General features: G+C 50.3%; 1 protein-coding gene across 1 annotated transcript in view; it reads right to left on the bottom strand.

The window, feature by feature from the left end:
* Positions 1-17,916, bottom strand: part of CHST11 (carbohydrate sulfotransferase 11) — a 94,217-nt gene extending 76,301 nt beyond the window's left edge. The window contains exon 1 of the mRNA XM_061562789.1: positions 17,652-17,916. Within this exon, the coding sequence (XP_061418773.1) occupies positions 17,652-17,736 (85 nt within the window). The 5' untranslated portion in view covers positions 17,737-17,916. The remainder of the gene's footprint in view (positions 1-17,651) is intronic.
* Positions 17,917-18,053: the final 137 nt, after the last annotated feature.

The following is an 18,053-nucleotide window of genomic DNA, read 5'->3' as shown; positions in this document are numbered from 1 at the left end:
AACATTCTATGCGGTGAGGATTTCAAGAAACTGTTTAAGGACTCTTTATAAATTTGAATTATTATTATCATTCAGACCTTCCAAATGACTGTGCGTGGCCGAGCCCAAAGACAAATACGGATCAGTGTTGCCAACCAAAACAAAGAATTCAACTCAAGGGTTTAGCTTTCTTATTTTACTGCTGCTGTGAATACTGCGCCCAAAATGACTCAAGCTTTTGGCGGATGGACATGGCCCCGCCGTTGTGACGGAGCGTCCTCGCCAATAACAAATCCGGCGATCCCAGCCGCATTTCGTCTAAACGCCGATGAGCAAACGGAAAATCGAAACCGGACCGGAACTATTTTCCCTACTCAAACGAATGCTGTTTGATATATTCTTTTTAAAGTATATATTTGGTCTGGGGAAAAGTGTATTGGCAAGAATGGATTGAAACGCAGCCGTATTTACGTATGGAGAGAGCGAATTGTAGGTCCACTTATATTGTACAGTGTCTGGTGGTGTTTGCGGACCCAGTCCCCTTTGAAGTCCCGGCAGCTGCTGCCGCTCGCCAGGGCCATCCGCCGGGCATCCAGCAAGAGGAGAAACAAAAGTGGAGATGACAAGGGGGGGAGAGGCGTGGGAGGTGATGGGTGGGGGAGATTAAAAAACCCCACGAGCCAAGGGAAAAAACCTCGATGCTGCGTAAAGTACGCTTTGTTATAACGGTTGCTGAGCGCGGGTTCCACAGGCCCCGGAAAAGCGGTGTTATTGGTGTGAAGAAGGGTCACATACGGTGTTATTGGCGAATGCGTGTCATTAGGTAAAAGGGTTAACGCTTTTCTTGAATTGAGCAGGTTCTAGAAAGTATATACCGTTTGGGGGAGCAGGAGTTGTTGGAAGTGAATTCTGAGTGGTGGGGGAAGAGCGGTGACAGCAGCAGCGCGGGAGGGGCTTGTGATGTGCCGCGTGGTGGAGCAACACAGTGTCGACGAGACGAATCAGCCACGCCGTTAGACCTAGTGCTTAACTAGCGCTGAACTAGCGCTGAACTAGTGTAGGAACCGCTGAGTGAAGGCCGTTGGAACAGTTTCCATCAAAGCTTGAGGTAGGGGTTTTTTGGCGCAAGGCACTACCACGAGAGTACAAGATAAACGCCTTTCCATAATGATCCAATATTATTGGAAACTATTTTCCACTGAAACTCCACAAAAACATGCCACAAAACAATAAGAGATCAATGTGACGTGCCAACGTTTTTTTTCTCAGAAACAGCGTTCCGAATCGACTGAAATTTTTATCCACCGCTAGTAGCGCTATACGAGTGACGAGTAGACGACTGACCAGGGCGAGCAAGGTCACTGGAGGAGCGAATCCCTCTGAGTCAGGAAGAGCGACCGAGTGGGGCCGGAGTGAGAAGAGGTTTCCCCCTTTTTTTGGCAACAAAACAGGTTTTTAAGATGTTAAAACACCAAACTGAAACCTTTTGCAAGGAATCTTGTCTGCATTAACCACAATACTTGTGGTCAGAATGCAAACAAAAACGTAAGACCAGAGGACGCCAAAAGGTCTAACACCGTTTTGAGACGAGGCTCAAAAGAAAGCTGTCTCTGGTGTGGACCAATTAGTTTCAAAGACAATGCATATATTATCAGAGTACGTTTTTTCTTTGCATTCTGACCACAAGTATTGTGGTTAATGCAGACAAGATTCCTTGTAAAAGGTTTCAGTTTGGTGTTAACATCTAAAAAACCTGTTTTATTGCCAGAAAAAAATGAAATATTTAAAAATACTTTTTTTAAACACGCTTTAATGAAATGTACTGTCCGAGCTGCCCCTCCCCCTGCCCCCTTCCTCCATCGCCCCCCCCCCTCCTTCCACATCCCAGTCGATACGACATTGGGAGTACGGTTGAAATTGAGTTACAAGATTTTTGGATACGACAACACATACAGTAAGTTAAATAAAAAGCGTGTAAAAAGTTTTAAAATATGTTTTGGATTTTTTTACGCTAGAATATCGTGTTGTCATCAGTATGACATACCTATACGAAGTTTGCAATCGATAGCACATTGGGAAGTGTGTAAACATTGAGTTACAATATTTCTTTGTTGAGGATACAACAGACGAAGTGAGTTCAATAAAAGCGAGTAATAAAAAGGTGAAAACTAATTCTCATATTTTGGTACTGGCAAAGGAGGCCGCGTGATGGGGCCGTAGTGGCACAGTGTGTGGCCCATTTCTCGCCATACAAAGCCACGTCTCCACTTTTATCTCCTCTCTCTCTCTCCTTCTCCCGCACGCAACACAAAAGGCGTGGGCAACAAACGCCACCGCCAGTGTTGCTGCTGCTGCTGCGACCGCAGCTCCTTCTGCTCCTGCATACATTTCACGCCGAATAAGCCCCAGTAATCCTGGATGTGACTTCAAAAGCAAATGGGAATATTTTTCAGAAGAAAAAAAACTCCCACCACAGCGCCAACAGAGAAGCAGCAGCAGCAGCAGCTGTTGATTTTGAAACGGTTCCACGAAGACGCTATTCTGCGACGATACGTACGGATTATTTATCGTTTCTCGTGCCGTGCTCTCGTTGTTTTTTTGCTTTGTGTTTGTAACTCTCGAGAGAGAGCGAGGGAGAAAAGAGAAAAGGGAACACGGGCGGTTGGGCTGCGAGGGGAAGCGAGGGTGGCTTGTTCAAAGGGACCTTCAATTAAAAGAGGCTTTTGTTTCAAATGCAAATGTTCGCGTTGTTTCTCTGGCCGTCTCCTGCAATTTATGAGCGAGTTAGGGTAGCAGAGGAGGCCGCCAGCAATCCAGCCGTTGGCGGCCGTGGCGTCGTGCGTTTCACAGAGATCGCGCTCTAAACGTGGATTTCTGGGGAAGTTTGCCGAGTGGTCCCACGGGGTCAGAGCACCGAGCCAGCAACGCTCAGACGCCGGTTGTTTAAAACCCAGGCGGCGGCCACAATTGGTGAACGCGAGTTCCCAAGCGCAGCGACCGAGTGGTCTCAGCCCAATAACCGGCAACCGACCGCGCCAAAACAATATTATGACGATGTCAAATGTGCTGCGGGTTTTGCAGTCGTGCCGCTGTACAGACCCCCCCTCCCCCCCCGATGTGCGTGCGGCATTCGTAGCGCGCGTCGCTCGGCGTCTCCTCTCGTGCCCCGAAAAAGCTAGGGGCATATTCTTAGGTTTGTTTCGGTAAAGTGACGTAGGTAAAAAATTAATAAAAGTAAAATAAAAATTAAATAAAAAATCACGACGTTTCGGAGGCAACACAAGCTTCCGTCTTCAGGTGGAACCGTCACAGCACGATAGCTGAAGAGGGAAGCTTGTGTTGCCTCCGAAACGTCGTGATTTTTTATTTTTATTTTTATTTTACTTTTATTAACTTTTATTTTTTACCTACGTGACTTTACCGAAAAAACCTAAGAATATGAATCCTTGCAGTCACGAAAGCTTCAAATCTAGAAGCTAGGGGGCCCTGAAGAAGCTCCCACCCCGCAGAGCGAAACGTCAGACGTCGTGCCGTATGACGCGCGGCGCAACCCACAAAAAACGCATCGCGAGAGAGGTACATTCATATGTGTCTAATATACATATCAATGTATCCAATATACATATTAATACACTGTATATTAACAATGGGTTTTGTACGCCATCGGCATGAATTCATCCCAAGCTTTGAACATACAAAGTCATCCGTTTTAACACGGAGGCTTTCGCGACGAATGTTATCAATAATAGAGTGGGTTCTTTTTTTTTTACAGCTGTTGCAGGTTTACTCTCAAACACACCGGTGTGCTGAACTAGTAATGAATTGGCACAATTTGTTCCCGTAATAAAACCTGACTAATCAGCTGTGTCGGGACGGTTTAACGACACATTTGTAGTTCCGCGAACTAAACCCAAAAACATCTATTGCGGACCATCCGTCTTTTGACGGTCAGTGTGGCAGTCTCGCGGCAGAGTGTGGAGGAAAGTGTGGCGTCTACATAATAAAGGGTTTGTTTACAGGGGGCGGGTTAGTGTGGTGTCTCCTTCGTGAAGGATGCGGACGGCAGAAGGCTTGGGTCTGGGAGAAGCCCTCTGCACAATGCCCTCTCCAGCTGGTGCCTTCTAATGCACTGCACCCTGCCCTGCGAGATGTCCTCATTGATCTTCGTATCGTAATTGATTGCTGATGGCATGAACAGAATAAATTGACAAGGGGGGATGGGGGGGGGGGAACCAAAGGAAAACATTTTAAACGTGGATTGCCGGCATCACAAATCAGCCACGGATCCCCTAATTTGTATGCGGTTGTGGGCGCCCCAACGGAGAGGCCTTTGCCAAGGCCCGGCTGTGTAACATCAGAAACATTTATTCTAAAAAAGCGCCCCCTACCTCATTAAACCGCGACGTCAACGACAATTTAGGAGGAGACATTTATCGTGTTGGGCTTGCTGCTGCTCTTATGGTTGTTGTCTTATGGACATCTGTGGAAAAGAGCTTTATAGCTCATCGGATTCCTGTAGTATAAATAAATATTCTGATTCTGTTGTTGTTGCTCTTGGAACGGGCGCACATTTGACGCGTCCTCCGTAAACGCGGCTGCACGTGCTCTCCGGTCGCACTGCGTCTTGTCCATTCCTCAATAAGTGCGTGGAGCAAAACGTCGGACGTGGTGCCACAACGTCGGAGAGAGCGAGCTAACCTTTGTAAATTATTTAAACCGATGCACAAAAAAAAAGAGACATCCCACTTGTTTTTTGGGGTTTTGTTCGTTGGAATAAATTGTCAGAATTTGCCGGCCGAATTCAAGGTTGGGAACGATCGAATGTTAGGGGCAGCAGAGGTTATCATTGGCAACGGGCGAGTGCGCAGGCGGCGTGATGCATCTGCCAGTAAAACCCTCGCCGAATCTTACGGGCGAGTAGTGTTTGATTGATGTCATTTTTGTGATTATTTTTATTTCTCTCCCCTTCCAATTCTCTCCGTGGCCATTCTGAACTTTTCGCAGAGCAGTGCCAACTCTATTGCCACGCCCGGATACAGAGCCGGCGACCTCTGGCCCGAAAGTACAATGTGCTAACTATGACACCGTGGCAGCCTCGTTAATAAAAGAGTTTATAAATACAAACACGTGGTTCGCCGGCGCCGCCAACGTCATTTCTGCAGCGTCGCCGTAAAAAGCCCGAGCGAGGTTCAGCCACCGATAATAAAATAGAATCCGCTCCGGTTATGGATGAGCAATTCACGAGAGGCAGGAGCGGGCGCGACGCTGTGCAGAAGATGATGATGACGACGACGATAATGATGGTCGTGGCAGAGTGGTTCGGTGGCTGAGATAATGAGGCGAGCGCTTCGGCTGCGATTTGGCACGACCACCTCCCCACTTCCCACTTCAACACCGCGCATTCGAAGGCGAAGGCACTGCCGTGCGTACCGCGGAAGCAAAGTGCTTCCTCCGCGAGCGGTCGTGATGGCAAAAAAATAAACGGTTCGCGAAATTGCCGGTTTCAGAAACTGCAATGTGAAGGAGTGGTGGAGGGGGGCTTCAGTAGGGGGGGGGGAGATGCAGCCACCGTGGCTGTCGTGGGGGTCCAGACACCACCTCGAACGTTTTTATATTTGGTTGAGAGACAACCACAACATTTTTGGGCGAACATCCAGTTATTTTTTTATCCCTTTGGCGAGGTGACAAGAGACGCCCGTCATGCTGACGACGCTACCTTGAAGTGATCGGGAGCAGTCGGCTCGGCACCGAGTCAGTAGCGGCCGGCGGTGGCGGAGATTCAGCATCATTAGAGTGCAGTGGAGCTCCCCTTATCCGCGCTGAAGTAGTGAGGAGCGAATACCGCGGGCCCCGTCTGTAATGGAACCAATCGCCTCCGGGGAGCCACGCACGCGGAGTAACGCACCCCCCCCCCCCCGTCTTCTGTGCACTGTGCGGCTGTGCCGCCGCAGGAATGTAGCAGCCGAGCAAGGCTGCCAACAACAGGGGGGCGGCAGGGCTCGTGACAGCTGCGCCGCTGCCCGGTCCGTGCGGATTCATGAGCGTTGCTCCCCCGCACATCGCGGGTTTTCTCCGGATACACCGACTGCCTCTTTCGCAGATCGGAACGCGCAAACATTGCAGTGCAAGAGCCTCCGAGAGGAGGAATCTTGAGACTCGGCGAGGCGTTCCTGGATAAAGAGGACATTGCTAGTATTACTGCTATGTTATCAGAAAGAGAATCGAAATGTGTATCTACACTGGAGGAATCCGATGAGCTATGAAAGCTCTTTTTCATAGATGTCCAGTAGGGACAAGCACAAAAACGTTATAACAACAATCAATACAAGAAAAAAACACAATTGGAGTGCAAACAAATCACTTACAAAATATCTACGCATCTCGCCGGGTAAAGCCCACCGAGCTATAATCATCACAAGAACACGGTCACTGCCGTCTCTTCGTGGGGAGGGAGGGGGTCGAGGCGGATCGATGGCCAGGCCAGGGTAAAGCACCGAGGGGGGCGGTTCGCGTGGCGAGCGGCACAGGCAAAGTGGCCACGGGTCTTGTGGCCGTCGGGGCTCCGCTCGCCCCGGTAGAATTCGCCGCGCGGCAAGTCCGGCTCGAGCGACGGTGCGGGCGTCGTAGGGCCCTGAGGGCACTCCGCAGGGAGGGCCCTCAGGGCACTTGGGCCACCTGGCACTCACTCGAATCTCCGGTCGACTTCCATCACCCCCACCCCTGCCCCCCCTGCCCCCCCCCCCGCCCCCCACAAAGCAGCCGGCATCTCTCAAAATACTTCGATGGGACACATCTCCAAGCACAAAAGTAGGACGTGTTTTTTACAATATATATTTATATGTTTAAGTGACTAATTTGCGAATTTGCTTTAAAAGGTCAAATTATGTCTCTAAAAGCAGCGTGACATCTTCGGGCTATTAACTCCTTCAATGGGAAATGTTTTTTTTCTCCAAATTCCACTCAACGTCATGTAATGAGACAAAAGACACTCGCGTTAAAAGCCTTCAGTGCTATCAGTGTGTTATTATTAGTGCACTCACTACCTTGTGTTATTATGAGAGTACACTGCTTTACGTTATTCTAACAGTGAACTACCTTGTGTTATTATGACAGTGCACTCACTACCTTGTGTTATTATGACAGTGAACTACCTTGTGTTATTATGACAGTGCACTCACTACCTTGTGTTATCATGACAGTGAACTACCTTGTGTTATTATGACAGTGCACTCACTACCTTGTGTTATTATGACAGTGAACTACCTTGTGTTATTATGACAGTGAACTACCTTGTGTTATTATGACAGTGCACTCACTACCTTGTGTTATTATGACAGTGAACTACCTTGTGTTATTATGACAGTGCACTCACTACCTTGTGTTATTATGACAGTGAACTACCTTGTGTTATTATGACAGTGAACTACCTTGTGTTATTATGACAGTGAACTACCTTGTGTTATTATGACAGTGCACTCACTACCTTGTGTTATTATGACAGTGAACTACCTTGTGTTATTATGACAGTGAACTACCTTGTGTTATTATGACAGTGCACTCACTACCTTGTGTTATTATGACAGTGCACTCACTACCTTGTGTTATTATGACAGTGAACTACCTTGTGTTATTATGACAGTGCACTCACTACCTTGTGTTATTATGACAGTGAACTACCTTGTGTTATTATGACAGTGCACTCACTACCTTGTGTTATCATGACAGTGAACTACCTTGTGTTATTATGACAGTGCACTCACTACCTTGTGTTATTATGACAGTGAACTACATTGTGTTATTATGACAGTGCACTCACTACCTTGTGTTATTATGACAGTGAACTACCTTGTGTTATTATGACAGTGCACTCACTACCTTGTGTTATTATGACAGTGAACTACCTTGTGTTATTATGACAGTGCACTCACTACCTTGTGTTATCATGACAGTGAACTACCTTGTGTTATTATGACAGTGCACTCACTACCTTGTGTTATTATGACAGTGAACTACCTTGTGTTATTATGACAGTGAACTACCTTGTGTTATTATGACAGCCGGAAGGGCAGGAAGCTAAGCCACGGAAATGGTGGTTGAATTCTCACTTCAAGGAGGCATCTCGATTCACCGACGCCAAGGGGCGAGACCTTTCGTGGTCCGCTGGGTCATTCCTGTCAATCTTCGTTTCCGTGACACCAACTCCACGATGTGATGCAGCGCGATCACGTGATGCACGTCACGGGTTGACAACGAACCCCCTGTGACGTCACTCTCACGTGTATCCGCCGTTGTCGACAGCAGCCTCGGAGCCCGAAGTGTTGGATTGCTCGTTAATAAACTGTGGTGGAGCTATTGCGCTTTGCTCGGTTCTGCCTCGGCGCGATATCGTAATGCAACAGCCAACCTGATGTTGAAATGAAAAGTCAGCGACGCGAATGCGTTACGAGCCGTGCCGATGGCCCCGACACGAGACTTTGTCTGGCTGGTCGTCGCGAGACGCGCACTGAACGACAACCTCTGCTCGAAATCCATTTAAAATCCGATCTTTCTCTATTAACGATGTTCCTCTCCCTGCGCCCGTGACTCGTGAGTTTAACCACGCGGCATTGTCGCGCTACTCATGCAACTCGGAGGTTTAATCGCCGCTATACACGTGGTGCGGGTGTACATGGCACTGTACAATCAATGATCCAATTCCCCCCCCGATTGTGATTGTATCGCAATTAAGCGCAGAGAGGAAGTGGGGGTGCGTGGGGGTGCGTGGGGGGACTGTGGCGGTGGGGGCATGGAGCGGTGGTGCTGCGGTTAGCGCTACGTTTTGCTCCGAACCCGGCGGCCCGAGTTTCGATTCCTGCTCACGGCCAACACCGGTCACGAATATATGAATCGGTCATGGGCCTCCCCTAGGTCGACTCAGTCTCAAATGAGTATCTGGTGCTGTGGTGTGTAAACATCGCCACGAGGCAGACAAAAGCAGTGGTGCGTGGTGCTGGCCACATCGCCTCCTCGTGTGTCGTGACGACCTTCACAGGTGCTTGCTAACAGAAATTTCCCCAACAATCTGTTGAGGCTATACGGGGGATCTTTGTCTTTGTGGAGGGGGGCAGGGAGCCACGGAGAGCAAGGCAGCCACACAACAAAGCAGAACATCCCGTGCCACAGCCACCCTCCGAGAAGATAATTAAATGTTAGTGGGTTCATATCATCATCGTCATCATCAATCATCTGTCACTCCATCGGCTCATTAACGGTGATGAGGCAGAACCCATATCTGCCATGGTTCTCTCTTTCTCTCGACCAGCATCGCTGCTTTGTTTAGTCTAAACCCTCCATCTTTCTCGATCTCCACCCGGTTTTCTGTCCTGCCCCTAACCACCATTTCCCCACTCTTTCTTTGGCCAAACGTACCAATGTAGGACCACTCCTGGGGGACCAAAAAAGGGAAGAAAAAAAAACACACGAAAAAGTATCGAGATCGATTGGAGGATTTCGGTTTTTCCTGGATAAGCGACATTACGACCGGCCACTGATGCGGTAGAAGCAGCAGCAGCCGCGCGGAGAGAGGAATAACAGAGACGCGGAGCAGAAATCGTGCTCCCGGGAAGATTCCATCGCTCCCATCGCCTCCTGTTTAAATTTGTTTTACTTCTCTACGCTCTCGCCCCCCCCCCCCCCATCCTCGCCCCCCCCCCCCGCCACCTCGCTATCCATTCCCTTGTCTGGCCCATTTTAAAATTCTCGGGGCAATCGCGGCGCGCCTCCACCGATGGCAATCTCATGCCTCAAGTGGCCCCCACGGCCCGAGAGAAGCGCCGGGAACGTCAAAACACAGAGAGGGGCGGGGGGGGGGGCAACAACTAGGAGAGTGATCGGAGCAACATTCAATTTGGCGGAAGCAGAGAGCACATTAGCCAAATCAGCGCCAGCACTGCACCAGCAGCTACACTTCTGATGGAACATTTTGCCAGAAACCCAGCCGGGGGTGGCGTGCTGGTGGTATTTTCCGGAGCTCAGCCCTGGCCATCAGCTGCAGATGAATGTAAACCCCTTGGTTATCATTTCATTGAAAACTAGCTAACTATGTGACCATACACTAGTACACGAGTACGAGCCCTCCCACTGATGAACCCAATCTTACCGGCTAGCTACGCAGCCACGCGTTCTAACCCTTGCGACTGACTCAAACCTTCAAGCAGCCAACCAGCTAATCAGAGTGGAAGATGGAAGAAATCTTGACCAATGCCAATCGTCGATTAACGATCTCTCCCGGCCTGCACAGCAACAGCAGCTCAACCAACTCATAAACCAGCCACTGGTTGTAGCCATTAAAACCCCAGAGAAATTATAACGATGAGCTCAGTTAACCACCTACTGGGATCTTATCTTGAGTGTGTGTGCCAACGCACTGCCTCGTGCCCCTTTCAGCAGGGAGGGCATTGCCATGGCAGGGCCGGGGGTGGTTGTTTCCTGGCAACAGGGGCACAAATCACTTTCTATCGATCGGTGAATTACGGACGAGATGGGTAAACGTGTGTGTGTGTGCGCGGGCAATGCCACCACGAATTATTCCCGGCAGAATGCGTCTAACACCCAATTTGTAGGATCCTCCTGGCAAGGAAGCTTGAGGCCCAGTGAGGCTTCACTGGCTAAAAAATGGACGGATATATGTTGTCTCATTATTATTTGTCCACTGAGTGCGCACGTGTGTAAATGATCGGAGAGGGGGGGGGGGGTCGTTCGGTGGCCCGATGTTTTAAAGAACACATGACATCAGAGGTGGCAATGGTGTATCTGAACCTGGTCTGGGATTCCTCTGGGTCCACTCAGCCTAAAACGAGCGTGGTCAACATCAGCGGTGCGAACGTAGGGGCGCTGCGGCTTAACGTGCTTCTGACCACGACCAGCTCCTTCGCGCGCTACGCCAGCGTTAGCAGGCGTAGCTCGCTGACAGCGCCCGCGCTAGCAGTATATAGTGCGGATTTATTACTCTGCAGCTGATCGTTGACCCTCAACTCACGGCACAGACAACAGTGAGCTCGTTCTTATCACCGCAGCCCAAGAGGTAAAGTTCCCGGAGAACGCGCCAATCGAGTGCGCGTCTGTGCCCTGGGTTTGGCTTGAATTGCTGTCAACAACGGCGGCACACCGCAGATCATCCAACAGAAGTTGGTTTCACAAGGCTCCTGCGATTTCGTTTTTTGGTAAACACGTGTTTTAGGGAGGAGTGGTCACCGCTGCGGCTCTAGCGTGTTGCGCTACGAATACAGCGAGACCAGTCCTACCACACAGCCCTTCCTTGTGTATCTGGGGCTCTAACTGCGTGGAAGTCACATGAAAAAGCATTCTCTGAATACATACTAACCAGAATAGCGAAGTACGGTGAAAAAAACCCCATGACTGACACTGTGTATGTCTGTATGTTTAACTTCTTTTGCACCGTACGTAGCTAACCGTGCTAATTTAAAGGCCTTCATCCGAAATGGCTGCACATTATCATAATTATTATTATTGCACATGGAATACACAGATGATAGACACGCATGTTTTACTTAAGACTCCTATAACGGAAACCTTGTACGAGTGCCAAAGTGGTGGAAATTCCACATTCCCATGACGGTGGCCAGCCAGTTTATTTGACAACAGTGACGGGTGCATACAGGTTAACGTGGTTCACCATTTGGCCAAGTGACAATGCCACTGCAATCCCTTTCACAGGGGGGCACAGCGACAGCTATTTACGAAAACGAGTTCAGCCACCGGGCGCTATTTGTGACGTGACACCGATCTGGGCGAGACCGAGCGGCTCGCGTGAACGACGTGACTCACTCTTTAACATTCAGCAGTTTGCGACAGACCGACAGGTCGCGTATGCCCCTTGTGCAAGTGCACACAGTCCAAGCCGGCCCGCTATGGCGTGTGTTTACGCGCGGCAATTCGTTCAGAACAAATGTCCCCTCTTAAGAACGCCGTAAATAAAATGTTTTTTGGGATTTGTATTTTATATCCAACAAAAAATATTCGCCAACAACACTGGAATCGTGTGATAGTGACGTTGATCGGAATGTCACCTATTATATATATATTTATTTCAAGGCAGTGTTGTTGATTAATGTGTTGTTGTTTTGTGCTTGTGCATCACTGCCAATGAGTGTATAATCGAACAATTTGTTTAACTTAAAAAAATGGGAATGTTTCACGAAGTTTATCTCAACCGTTGCCGTCAGAGTCGCATCACGAGACAAAGTGTTAATTTGGAACTCTCGCACGGAGGTGGACATTACAGAGCTACCTCCGAGATCCCGGAGCTCCGGTCCCACACAGCAGCGGGCAGCACTCTCCCAGAGAGTAATGGCCGTCACATCACGGTCGGGACAGATACTTAACATTCTCAGCATAGCTGGAATTTGGCCGAATTAAGTTCGAAAACTATAATTATTGTCACGTGTGTGTGTGTGTTTTTGTGAGGCCACCGGTGACTGGCATGAGACCATCACCGCACAGGCAGCTGCCTGGCTTCAAACCCAGAATCTTTTATATGCTTATAACGTGGAAGCACGGTGAACATGTACTAGGGCTGATCAAAAAAAAACTCGAGGCCAGAACGTGAGTGGAGGAGAGGAACAGAAACGGGGGGGAGTGGTGGGGTCGCGTGAACTGGAACAGATGACCGCTTCAGCTCGCACGAGAACCTGATGCGAACCGACGGCCGAACTTAAACGCCGCTAATGCATCCGCGAGCATGGCTGGCCGTGCGCAAACTTACGAGCGGAGGTCTAAGAAGAAGTCCTGTGCCTCGACGCCTGCAACAGCCACGGCAATCATCGGCGTGGGGACAGAGGGCCAAGCAGGGCAACTACTCGCCCATAACTTTTATGGTTCCACGGCTCACATCCTTCATAGCCCCGCCACCCCCACCGACCCAATACCCACTACTTGACTTAAGCCCCCCCCCGCCACGATGGCTACTTGACCCCGTGTCTCCACCCCTTCTCAGCTTCAAGATTTGTTCCAACGTGCATGTTGACGAGACCGGACGCATTCCGAGTGACTGGATGGACAGGGCACACACACACACACTGTACGCACACACTGTACGCACACACACGTGTCGCTCCCCATGTCGATCCATCATTTGTGTTTGCGTGGTTCGCCCACGTTTTGGTCATTTTATGCCAACATTTGGGCCATTAGGGGCCGTCCATAAATGACATCACGCGGTTTTGGACGATTTTTGACCCCCTCGTCACACGGCGTCACAAAAAGTCAGACCCCCCCTCAATTATGACGTCACAAAGCTCTGCCCCCCCCCCCCAAATAAAACATGCTTCAAATCGCTTTAAACTATTGCCATTGTAGTGCGTATTTAATGTGCCGCTGCACTCTGATGTTGTAGGAGAAAACATTTATTAAAAAGTCTATTTAATTAAGTAGAACGTGTTGTCTATATTCATTTAAAGTTGCGCATTTTGATGTGACGTCACATTTCTCAACCCGCCCCCCCCCCCGTAGGTGCGTTACGTCATTTATGGACGGCCCCTTAGGGCTTTGTGATTGTTGCACAGGGTCAGCTGCTCGGATTTGCTCCTTCCACGAGCTTCTCTCTTCAGGGCCTCGTCTAGAGTTTCTTTAAAAAAAGTACTTTATTTTTGCAGGTAAGGGCCACTTAGCTGTACATCTCGATTTGAGAAGCGACCTGGCTAATCACAAACGATGGCCCGACGAAGTGGCTAATGGTCATGTGGTCATTTAGTGTCACATCCACCACTGTCCTCGTATCTCGCTGCACCGAATCTTGTCCCGTGCCCCATCAGCCTCCCCCCCCCCTCGACTCCCTCCCGTGGCATCTCCACGGCTGGCACCACCACCACAGCCCTTCTCAATGTGTCTTCACTTCCTCTTCTCACAAAGCAAACAAGGCAAAGATCCCCCATATAGCCTTAACAGACTGTAGGGGCAAGTGCTGTCATCGAGCACCAATAAAGGCCGGAACTGTACACGAGGGGGTGGGTGGCCAGAGCCACGCCCGACCGCCTTTGTCTCCCCAGTGGCGATGTTTACACACCGCACCAGGTACTCATTTGAGGCTGAGTCGACCTAGGGGAGGCTCAGGACCGGTTCATAATCGTCACTGGTGTTGGCCGTGAGCGGGAATCGAACCCGTGTCGCCGGGTTCATAGCGCAGCGCGCTAACCGCTACACCACCGCTCCCCTCTTCTCACATACACACACACACACATCCTACCTATAGTGCCAGTACGGACAAACAATAACTTGTATACAATAGCCAAGGGATCGTACACACGTAAACACTCGTACAATAGTAAATTGTCCCACCGGGATTTACAAAGCTACACAAAGTTTACATGTGTACACATAGACGCACAATAGATCTGCGGTCACACATTCGTATTCATGCACACACACAGAGACACAGAGACAAAGACCCCCGTATAGCTTCACATAGACTGTTGGGGCAAGTGCCGTTAGCAAGCCGCTATTAAGGCAGCACGGGGTGGCCAGCACAACGCCCGACCGCCTTTGTCTCCCCAATGATGACATTGATATTTACACACCGCGCAATGGTACGCGTTTAACGCGGTCAACGCGTTCACCCTGAAGGAGGCCTCCCCATTACCAGTGCAGATAATCGCCACTGATGTTAGCCGTGCCATGGGTTTTGAACTCGGGAGGCCGGATTCGTAGCGTGCCGTGCATCCAAGCGCTGCACTACCACTCCCCAATAATTCGTCTCCAACGACAAAAGACGAAGATCCACCGTACAGCCGAAACAGATTGATGGGGCAAGTGCTGTTAGCGAGGAGCACCTATGAAGGCCGACGCGGCACACGAGGTGGTGGGTGGCCAGCACCACGCCCGGCCGCCTTTGTCTCCCCGGTGGCGATGTTTACCACACACCGCACCAGGTACTCATTTGAAGGTCGAATCGTTTACGGTACAATGAGAGAAAAAAACCACATTCAAATAGTTGATGGTCCATGCACTTTCTGCGTGTGTGTTTATCCGTTACGTGTCATTATTTACAGGGAGCAAACGGTGTACAGGGAATACTCTACTTACGAGCAAATCGACTTAGGAACAAATCCACTTACGAGCAGACCCCTGTACAGGTGTCGCGGCCACGCACGTGCGTGCTTGATCACAACCCAGCGATCATCATCACCATCACATCGATCACGCGATATGTGTATGTGCTGCATGTGACCACACGGAACACACACACACAGCGACTACTGAACCACAGCCTATGAGTGTGTTATATTAGAGAGATCTAAAGATAACAAACTACTCGCTCAACACATTCGACAATAACCACTGCGCGGCTTTCCACGCCACAGAGACATTCCAGAGGGGTTAGACGACAACTACCAAAATATGAGAATAGGTTTTCCCCTTTTTTTGGCAACTAAACAGGTTTTGAGATGTTAAAACACCAAACTGAAACTTTTTACAAGGAATCATGTCTGCATTAACCACAATACCTTGTGGTCAGAATGCAAACAAAAAACAACACTCTGATAATATATGCATTGTCCTTGAAACTGATTGGTCCGCACCATAGACGACTTTCTATTTTATTGCCAAAAAAAGGAGAAAACCTATTCTCACATCTTGGCACTGGCAAAGGAGGTCCCATGATGAAACAACTATCAACTCTCTGCGTCGCTGACCTCTTTCGCTCTCTGTGCTGATAAACGTCGCCTGGCATGTACCAATACCTTGTTTTCATTCTAAGGTCACCCGTTGGGTGTCTCCTGTCGTCATTTGCGCGCTTGTGCGCAGCCCTGCCAGCCCAGCCCGAGCAGCGCGCGCGCCTCCGTCCGCGTGGAGCCGTAGACAAGCACGCGCTCCCACGTGTGCGTGTGTAGGAGTTGTGTGATTATACCAGCAGCAAGAGCCCACTTATCGCACACACGCTGACAACAGGCGTTATAAAGACCCCCCCCCCCCGCCATGATCAACTATGTAAAGACAAAGATCCCCCCCCCCCCCCACCCCTGTATAACCTTAACTCACTTTGGGAGCAAGTGCCGTTAGCGAGCACCTACAGCACTATGTAATATACACACACACGCACGCATGTAATTACCACATAAAAAGATAAACACAAAGATCCCCCGTATAGCCTTCAACAGACTGTAGGGGCAAGTGCTGTTAGCGAGCATCTACGAAGGCCGGCACGGCACACGAGGGGGTGGGTGGCCAGCACCCCTGCGGCGATGTTTACACACCGCATCAGGTACTCATTTGAGGCCGAGTCGACCTAGGAGAGGCCCTGGACCGGTTCAGATAATCGCCACACACCGCAACCCGGTACTCGTATTCACATACGTTGAGATCACAGTATACCCAGAACACACGTGATCCCACCGTACCCGATACGTACACACAGCAACCACACGGTACACACACCAACCATTAACACTTCACGTCCATTACACTCAAGGTGACCACTCTAAATACATATTTATTCATGTACACCCTTCCATATCAATGCACGCTCGCTTAACCATCGAGACGTAACGCAGCAGCAGCCAGAGGACTTGCACCAAGCCGTGTATACAATTTAAACACACACACACACCAATTATAATCACGCCATATGATACAAAAGACAAAGATCTCCCTATAGCCTTAACAGACTGTTGGGGCAAGTGCTCTCAGCGATCCACGCTATTGACCACACACACACACGATGACTACACGAATGATTGCTGTCCGCGGCGATATATCACAGTCACACGCGCGCACACGATGACCACACACACATTGATCACACCAAAAGACACATTGACACACCAAAGACAATGATGACACCACCACACACGCTCACATCACACCATGCACACAGTCTACCCAACACAACGCACACACACACACAGAGACGACGCCGCAACACGCTACACACATAACTACAAATACCAACATCCTATAACCGGTATATCCTCGACTATTGGGGCAAGTGCTGTTCGCGAGCGTCTATGAAAGGTGGCACGGCACACGAGTGCGTGTGATGTGCCTAGAAGCACGCCGGCTGCCTTTGTCTCCCCAGCGACGATGTTTACACACCGCACCAGGTACTGGTTTGAGGCCGAGTCGACCTAGGGGAGGGTCTGGTTCAGATCATTGTCACTGGTTTGTTGGTGGCCGTGAGCGGGAATCGAACTTGGGTCGTCGTGTTCATCGCGCGGTGCTCGCACCGCAACACGACCGCTCCCCACGTCATGACAAAGATAAATGTACCCCGTATAGCCTCAACAGACTGGTGGGTCAAGTGCTGTTAGCGAGCACCTACAGAGGCCGGAACGGTACACGAGGTAGTGGGTGGCCAACACCACGTAATTACACTCACACACACGATGATCACACACACCCCACACACATAGCCTCCTCCACACACACGCACACCACACACAAAGTCACCTCCACACACACCACACACATAGTCGCCTTCCCGCACACACACTCACTCATGGTCTCCCGCCACACACGAACACAAAGTCCCCGTGCACACCACACACACCACACTCACACAGCACCCCCACACCCACAACACCCCCACCCCCACACCACCGCGCTCACACACCACACACCACCACACTCACACAGCACCCCCACCCCCACACCACCGCGCTCACACACCACACACATACTTTGGAAGTAGAAGATGACGAGCAGACAGGATCCCACGCTGGTCACAAAGATCACTCTTCCCACGCTCCTGCGTCTCGCGTCCATGGTCTCGGCTCCTCTCAGCTCTGCTCAGCTGTTCAGGGGTCCCAACTCGTTCCGAACCCCCCCGAACCCCACCCCCGATTCAGCACAGCCCGAGTTGAAGCCACTGCCTGTGCACGGAGCGAGCGTGCGAGTCTGTGCACCCCGACCGCCCTACCACGCAGAGTCTCCGTGGCGTGCCGGGGATGCGCACAGACGCGCAACATCACGCCCGTGGGTCGCCTTAAGTAGGTAGCGCCGGGGAGGCGGAGGCACGGGCTCTGGGAAGGAATGTACCATGACCGCAAGAGGGAGGAGGAGGGCGGGGAAACGTGGTGATG

The sequence above is a fragment of the Lethenteron reissneri genome, chromosome 30 (genome assembly GCF_015708825.2).
Source record: "Lethenteron reissneri isolate LAM-NWPU_2019-01 chromosome 30, ASM1570882v1, whole genome shotgun sequence".
NCBI lineage: Eukaryota > Metazoa > Chordata > Hyperoartia > Petromyzontiformes > Petromyzontidae > Lethenteron > Lethenteron reissneri.
Note: the sequence above shows the minus strand (reverse complement) of the source record. Positions and strands in the feature narration are given on the sequence as shown.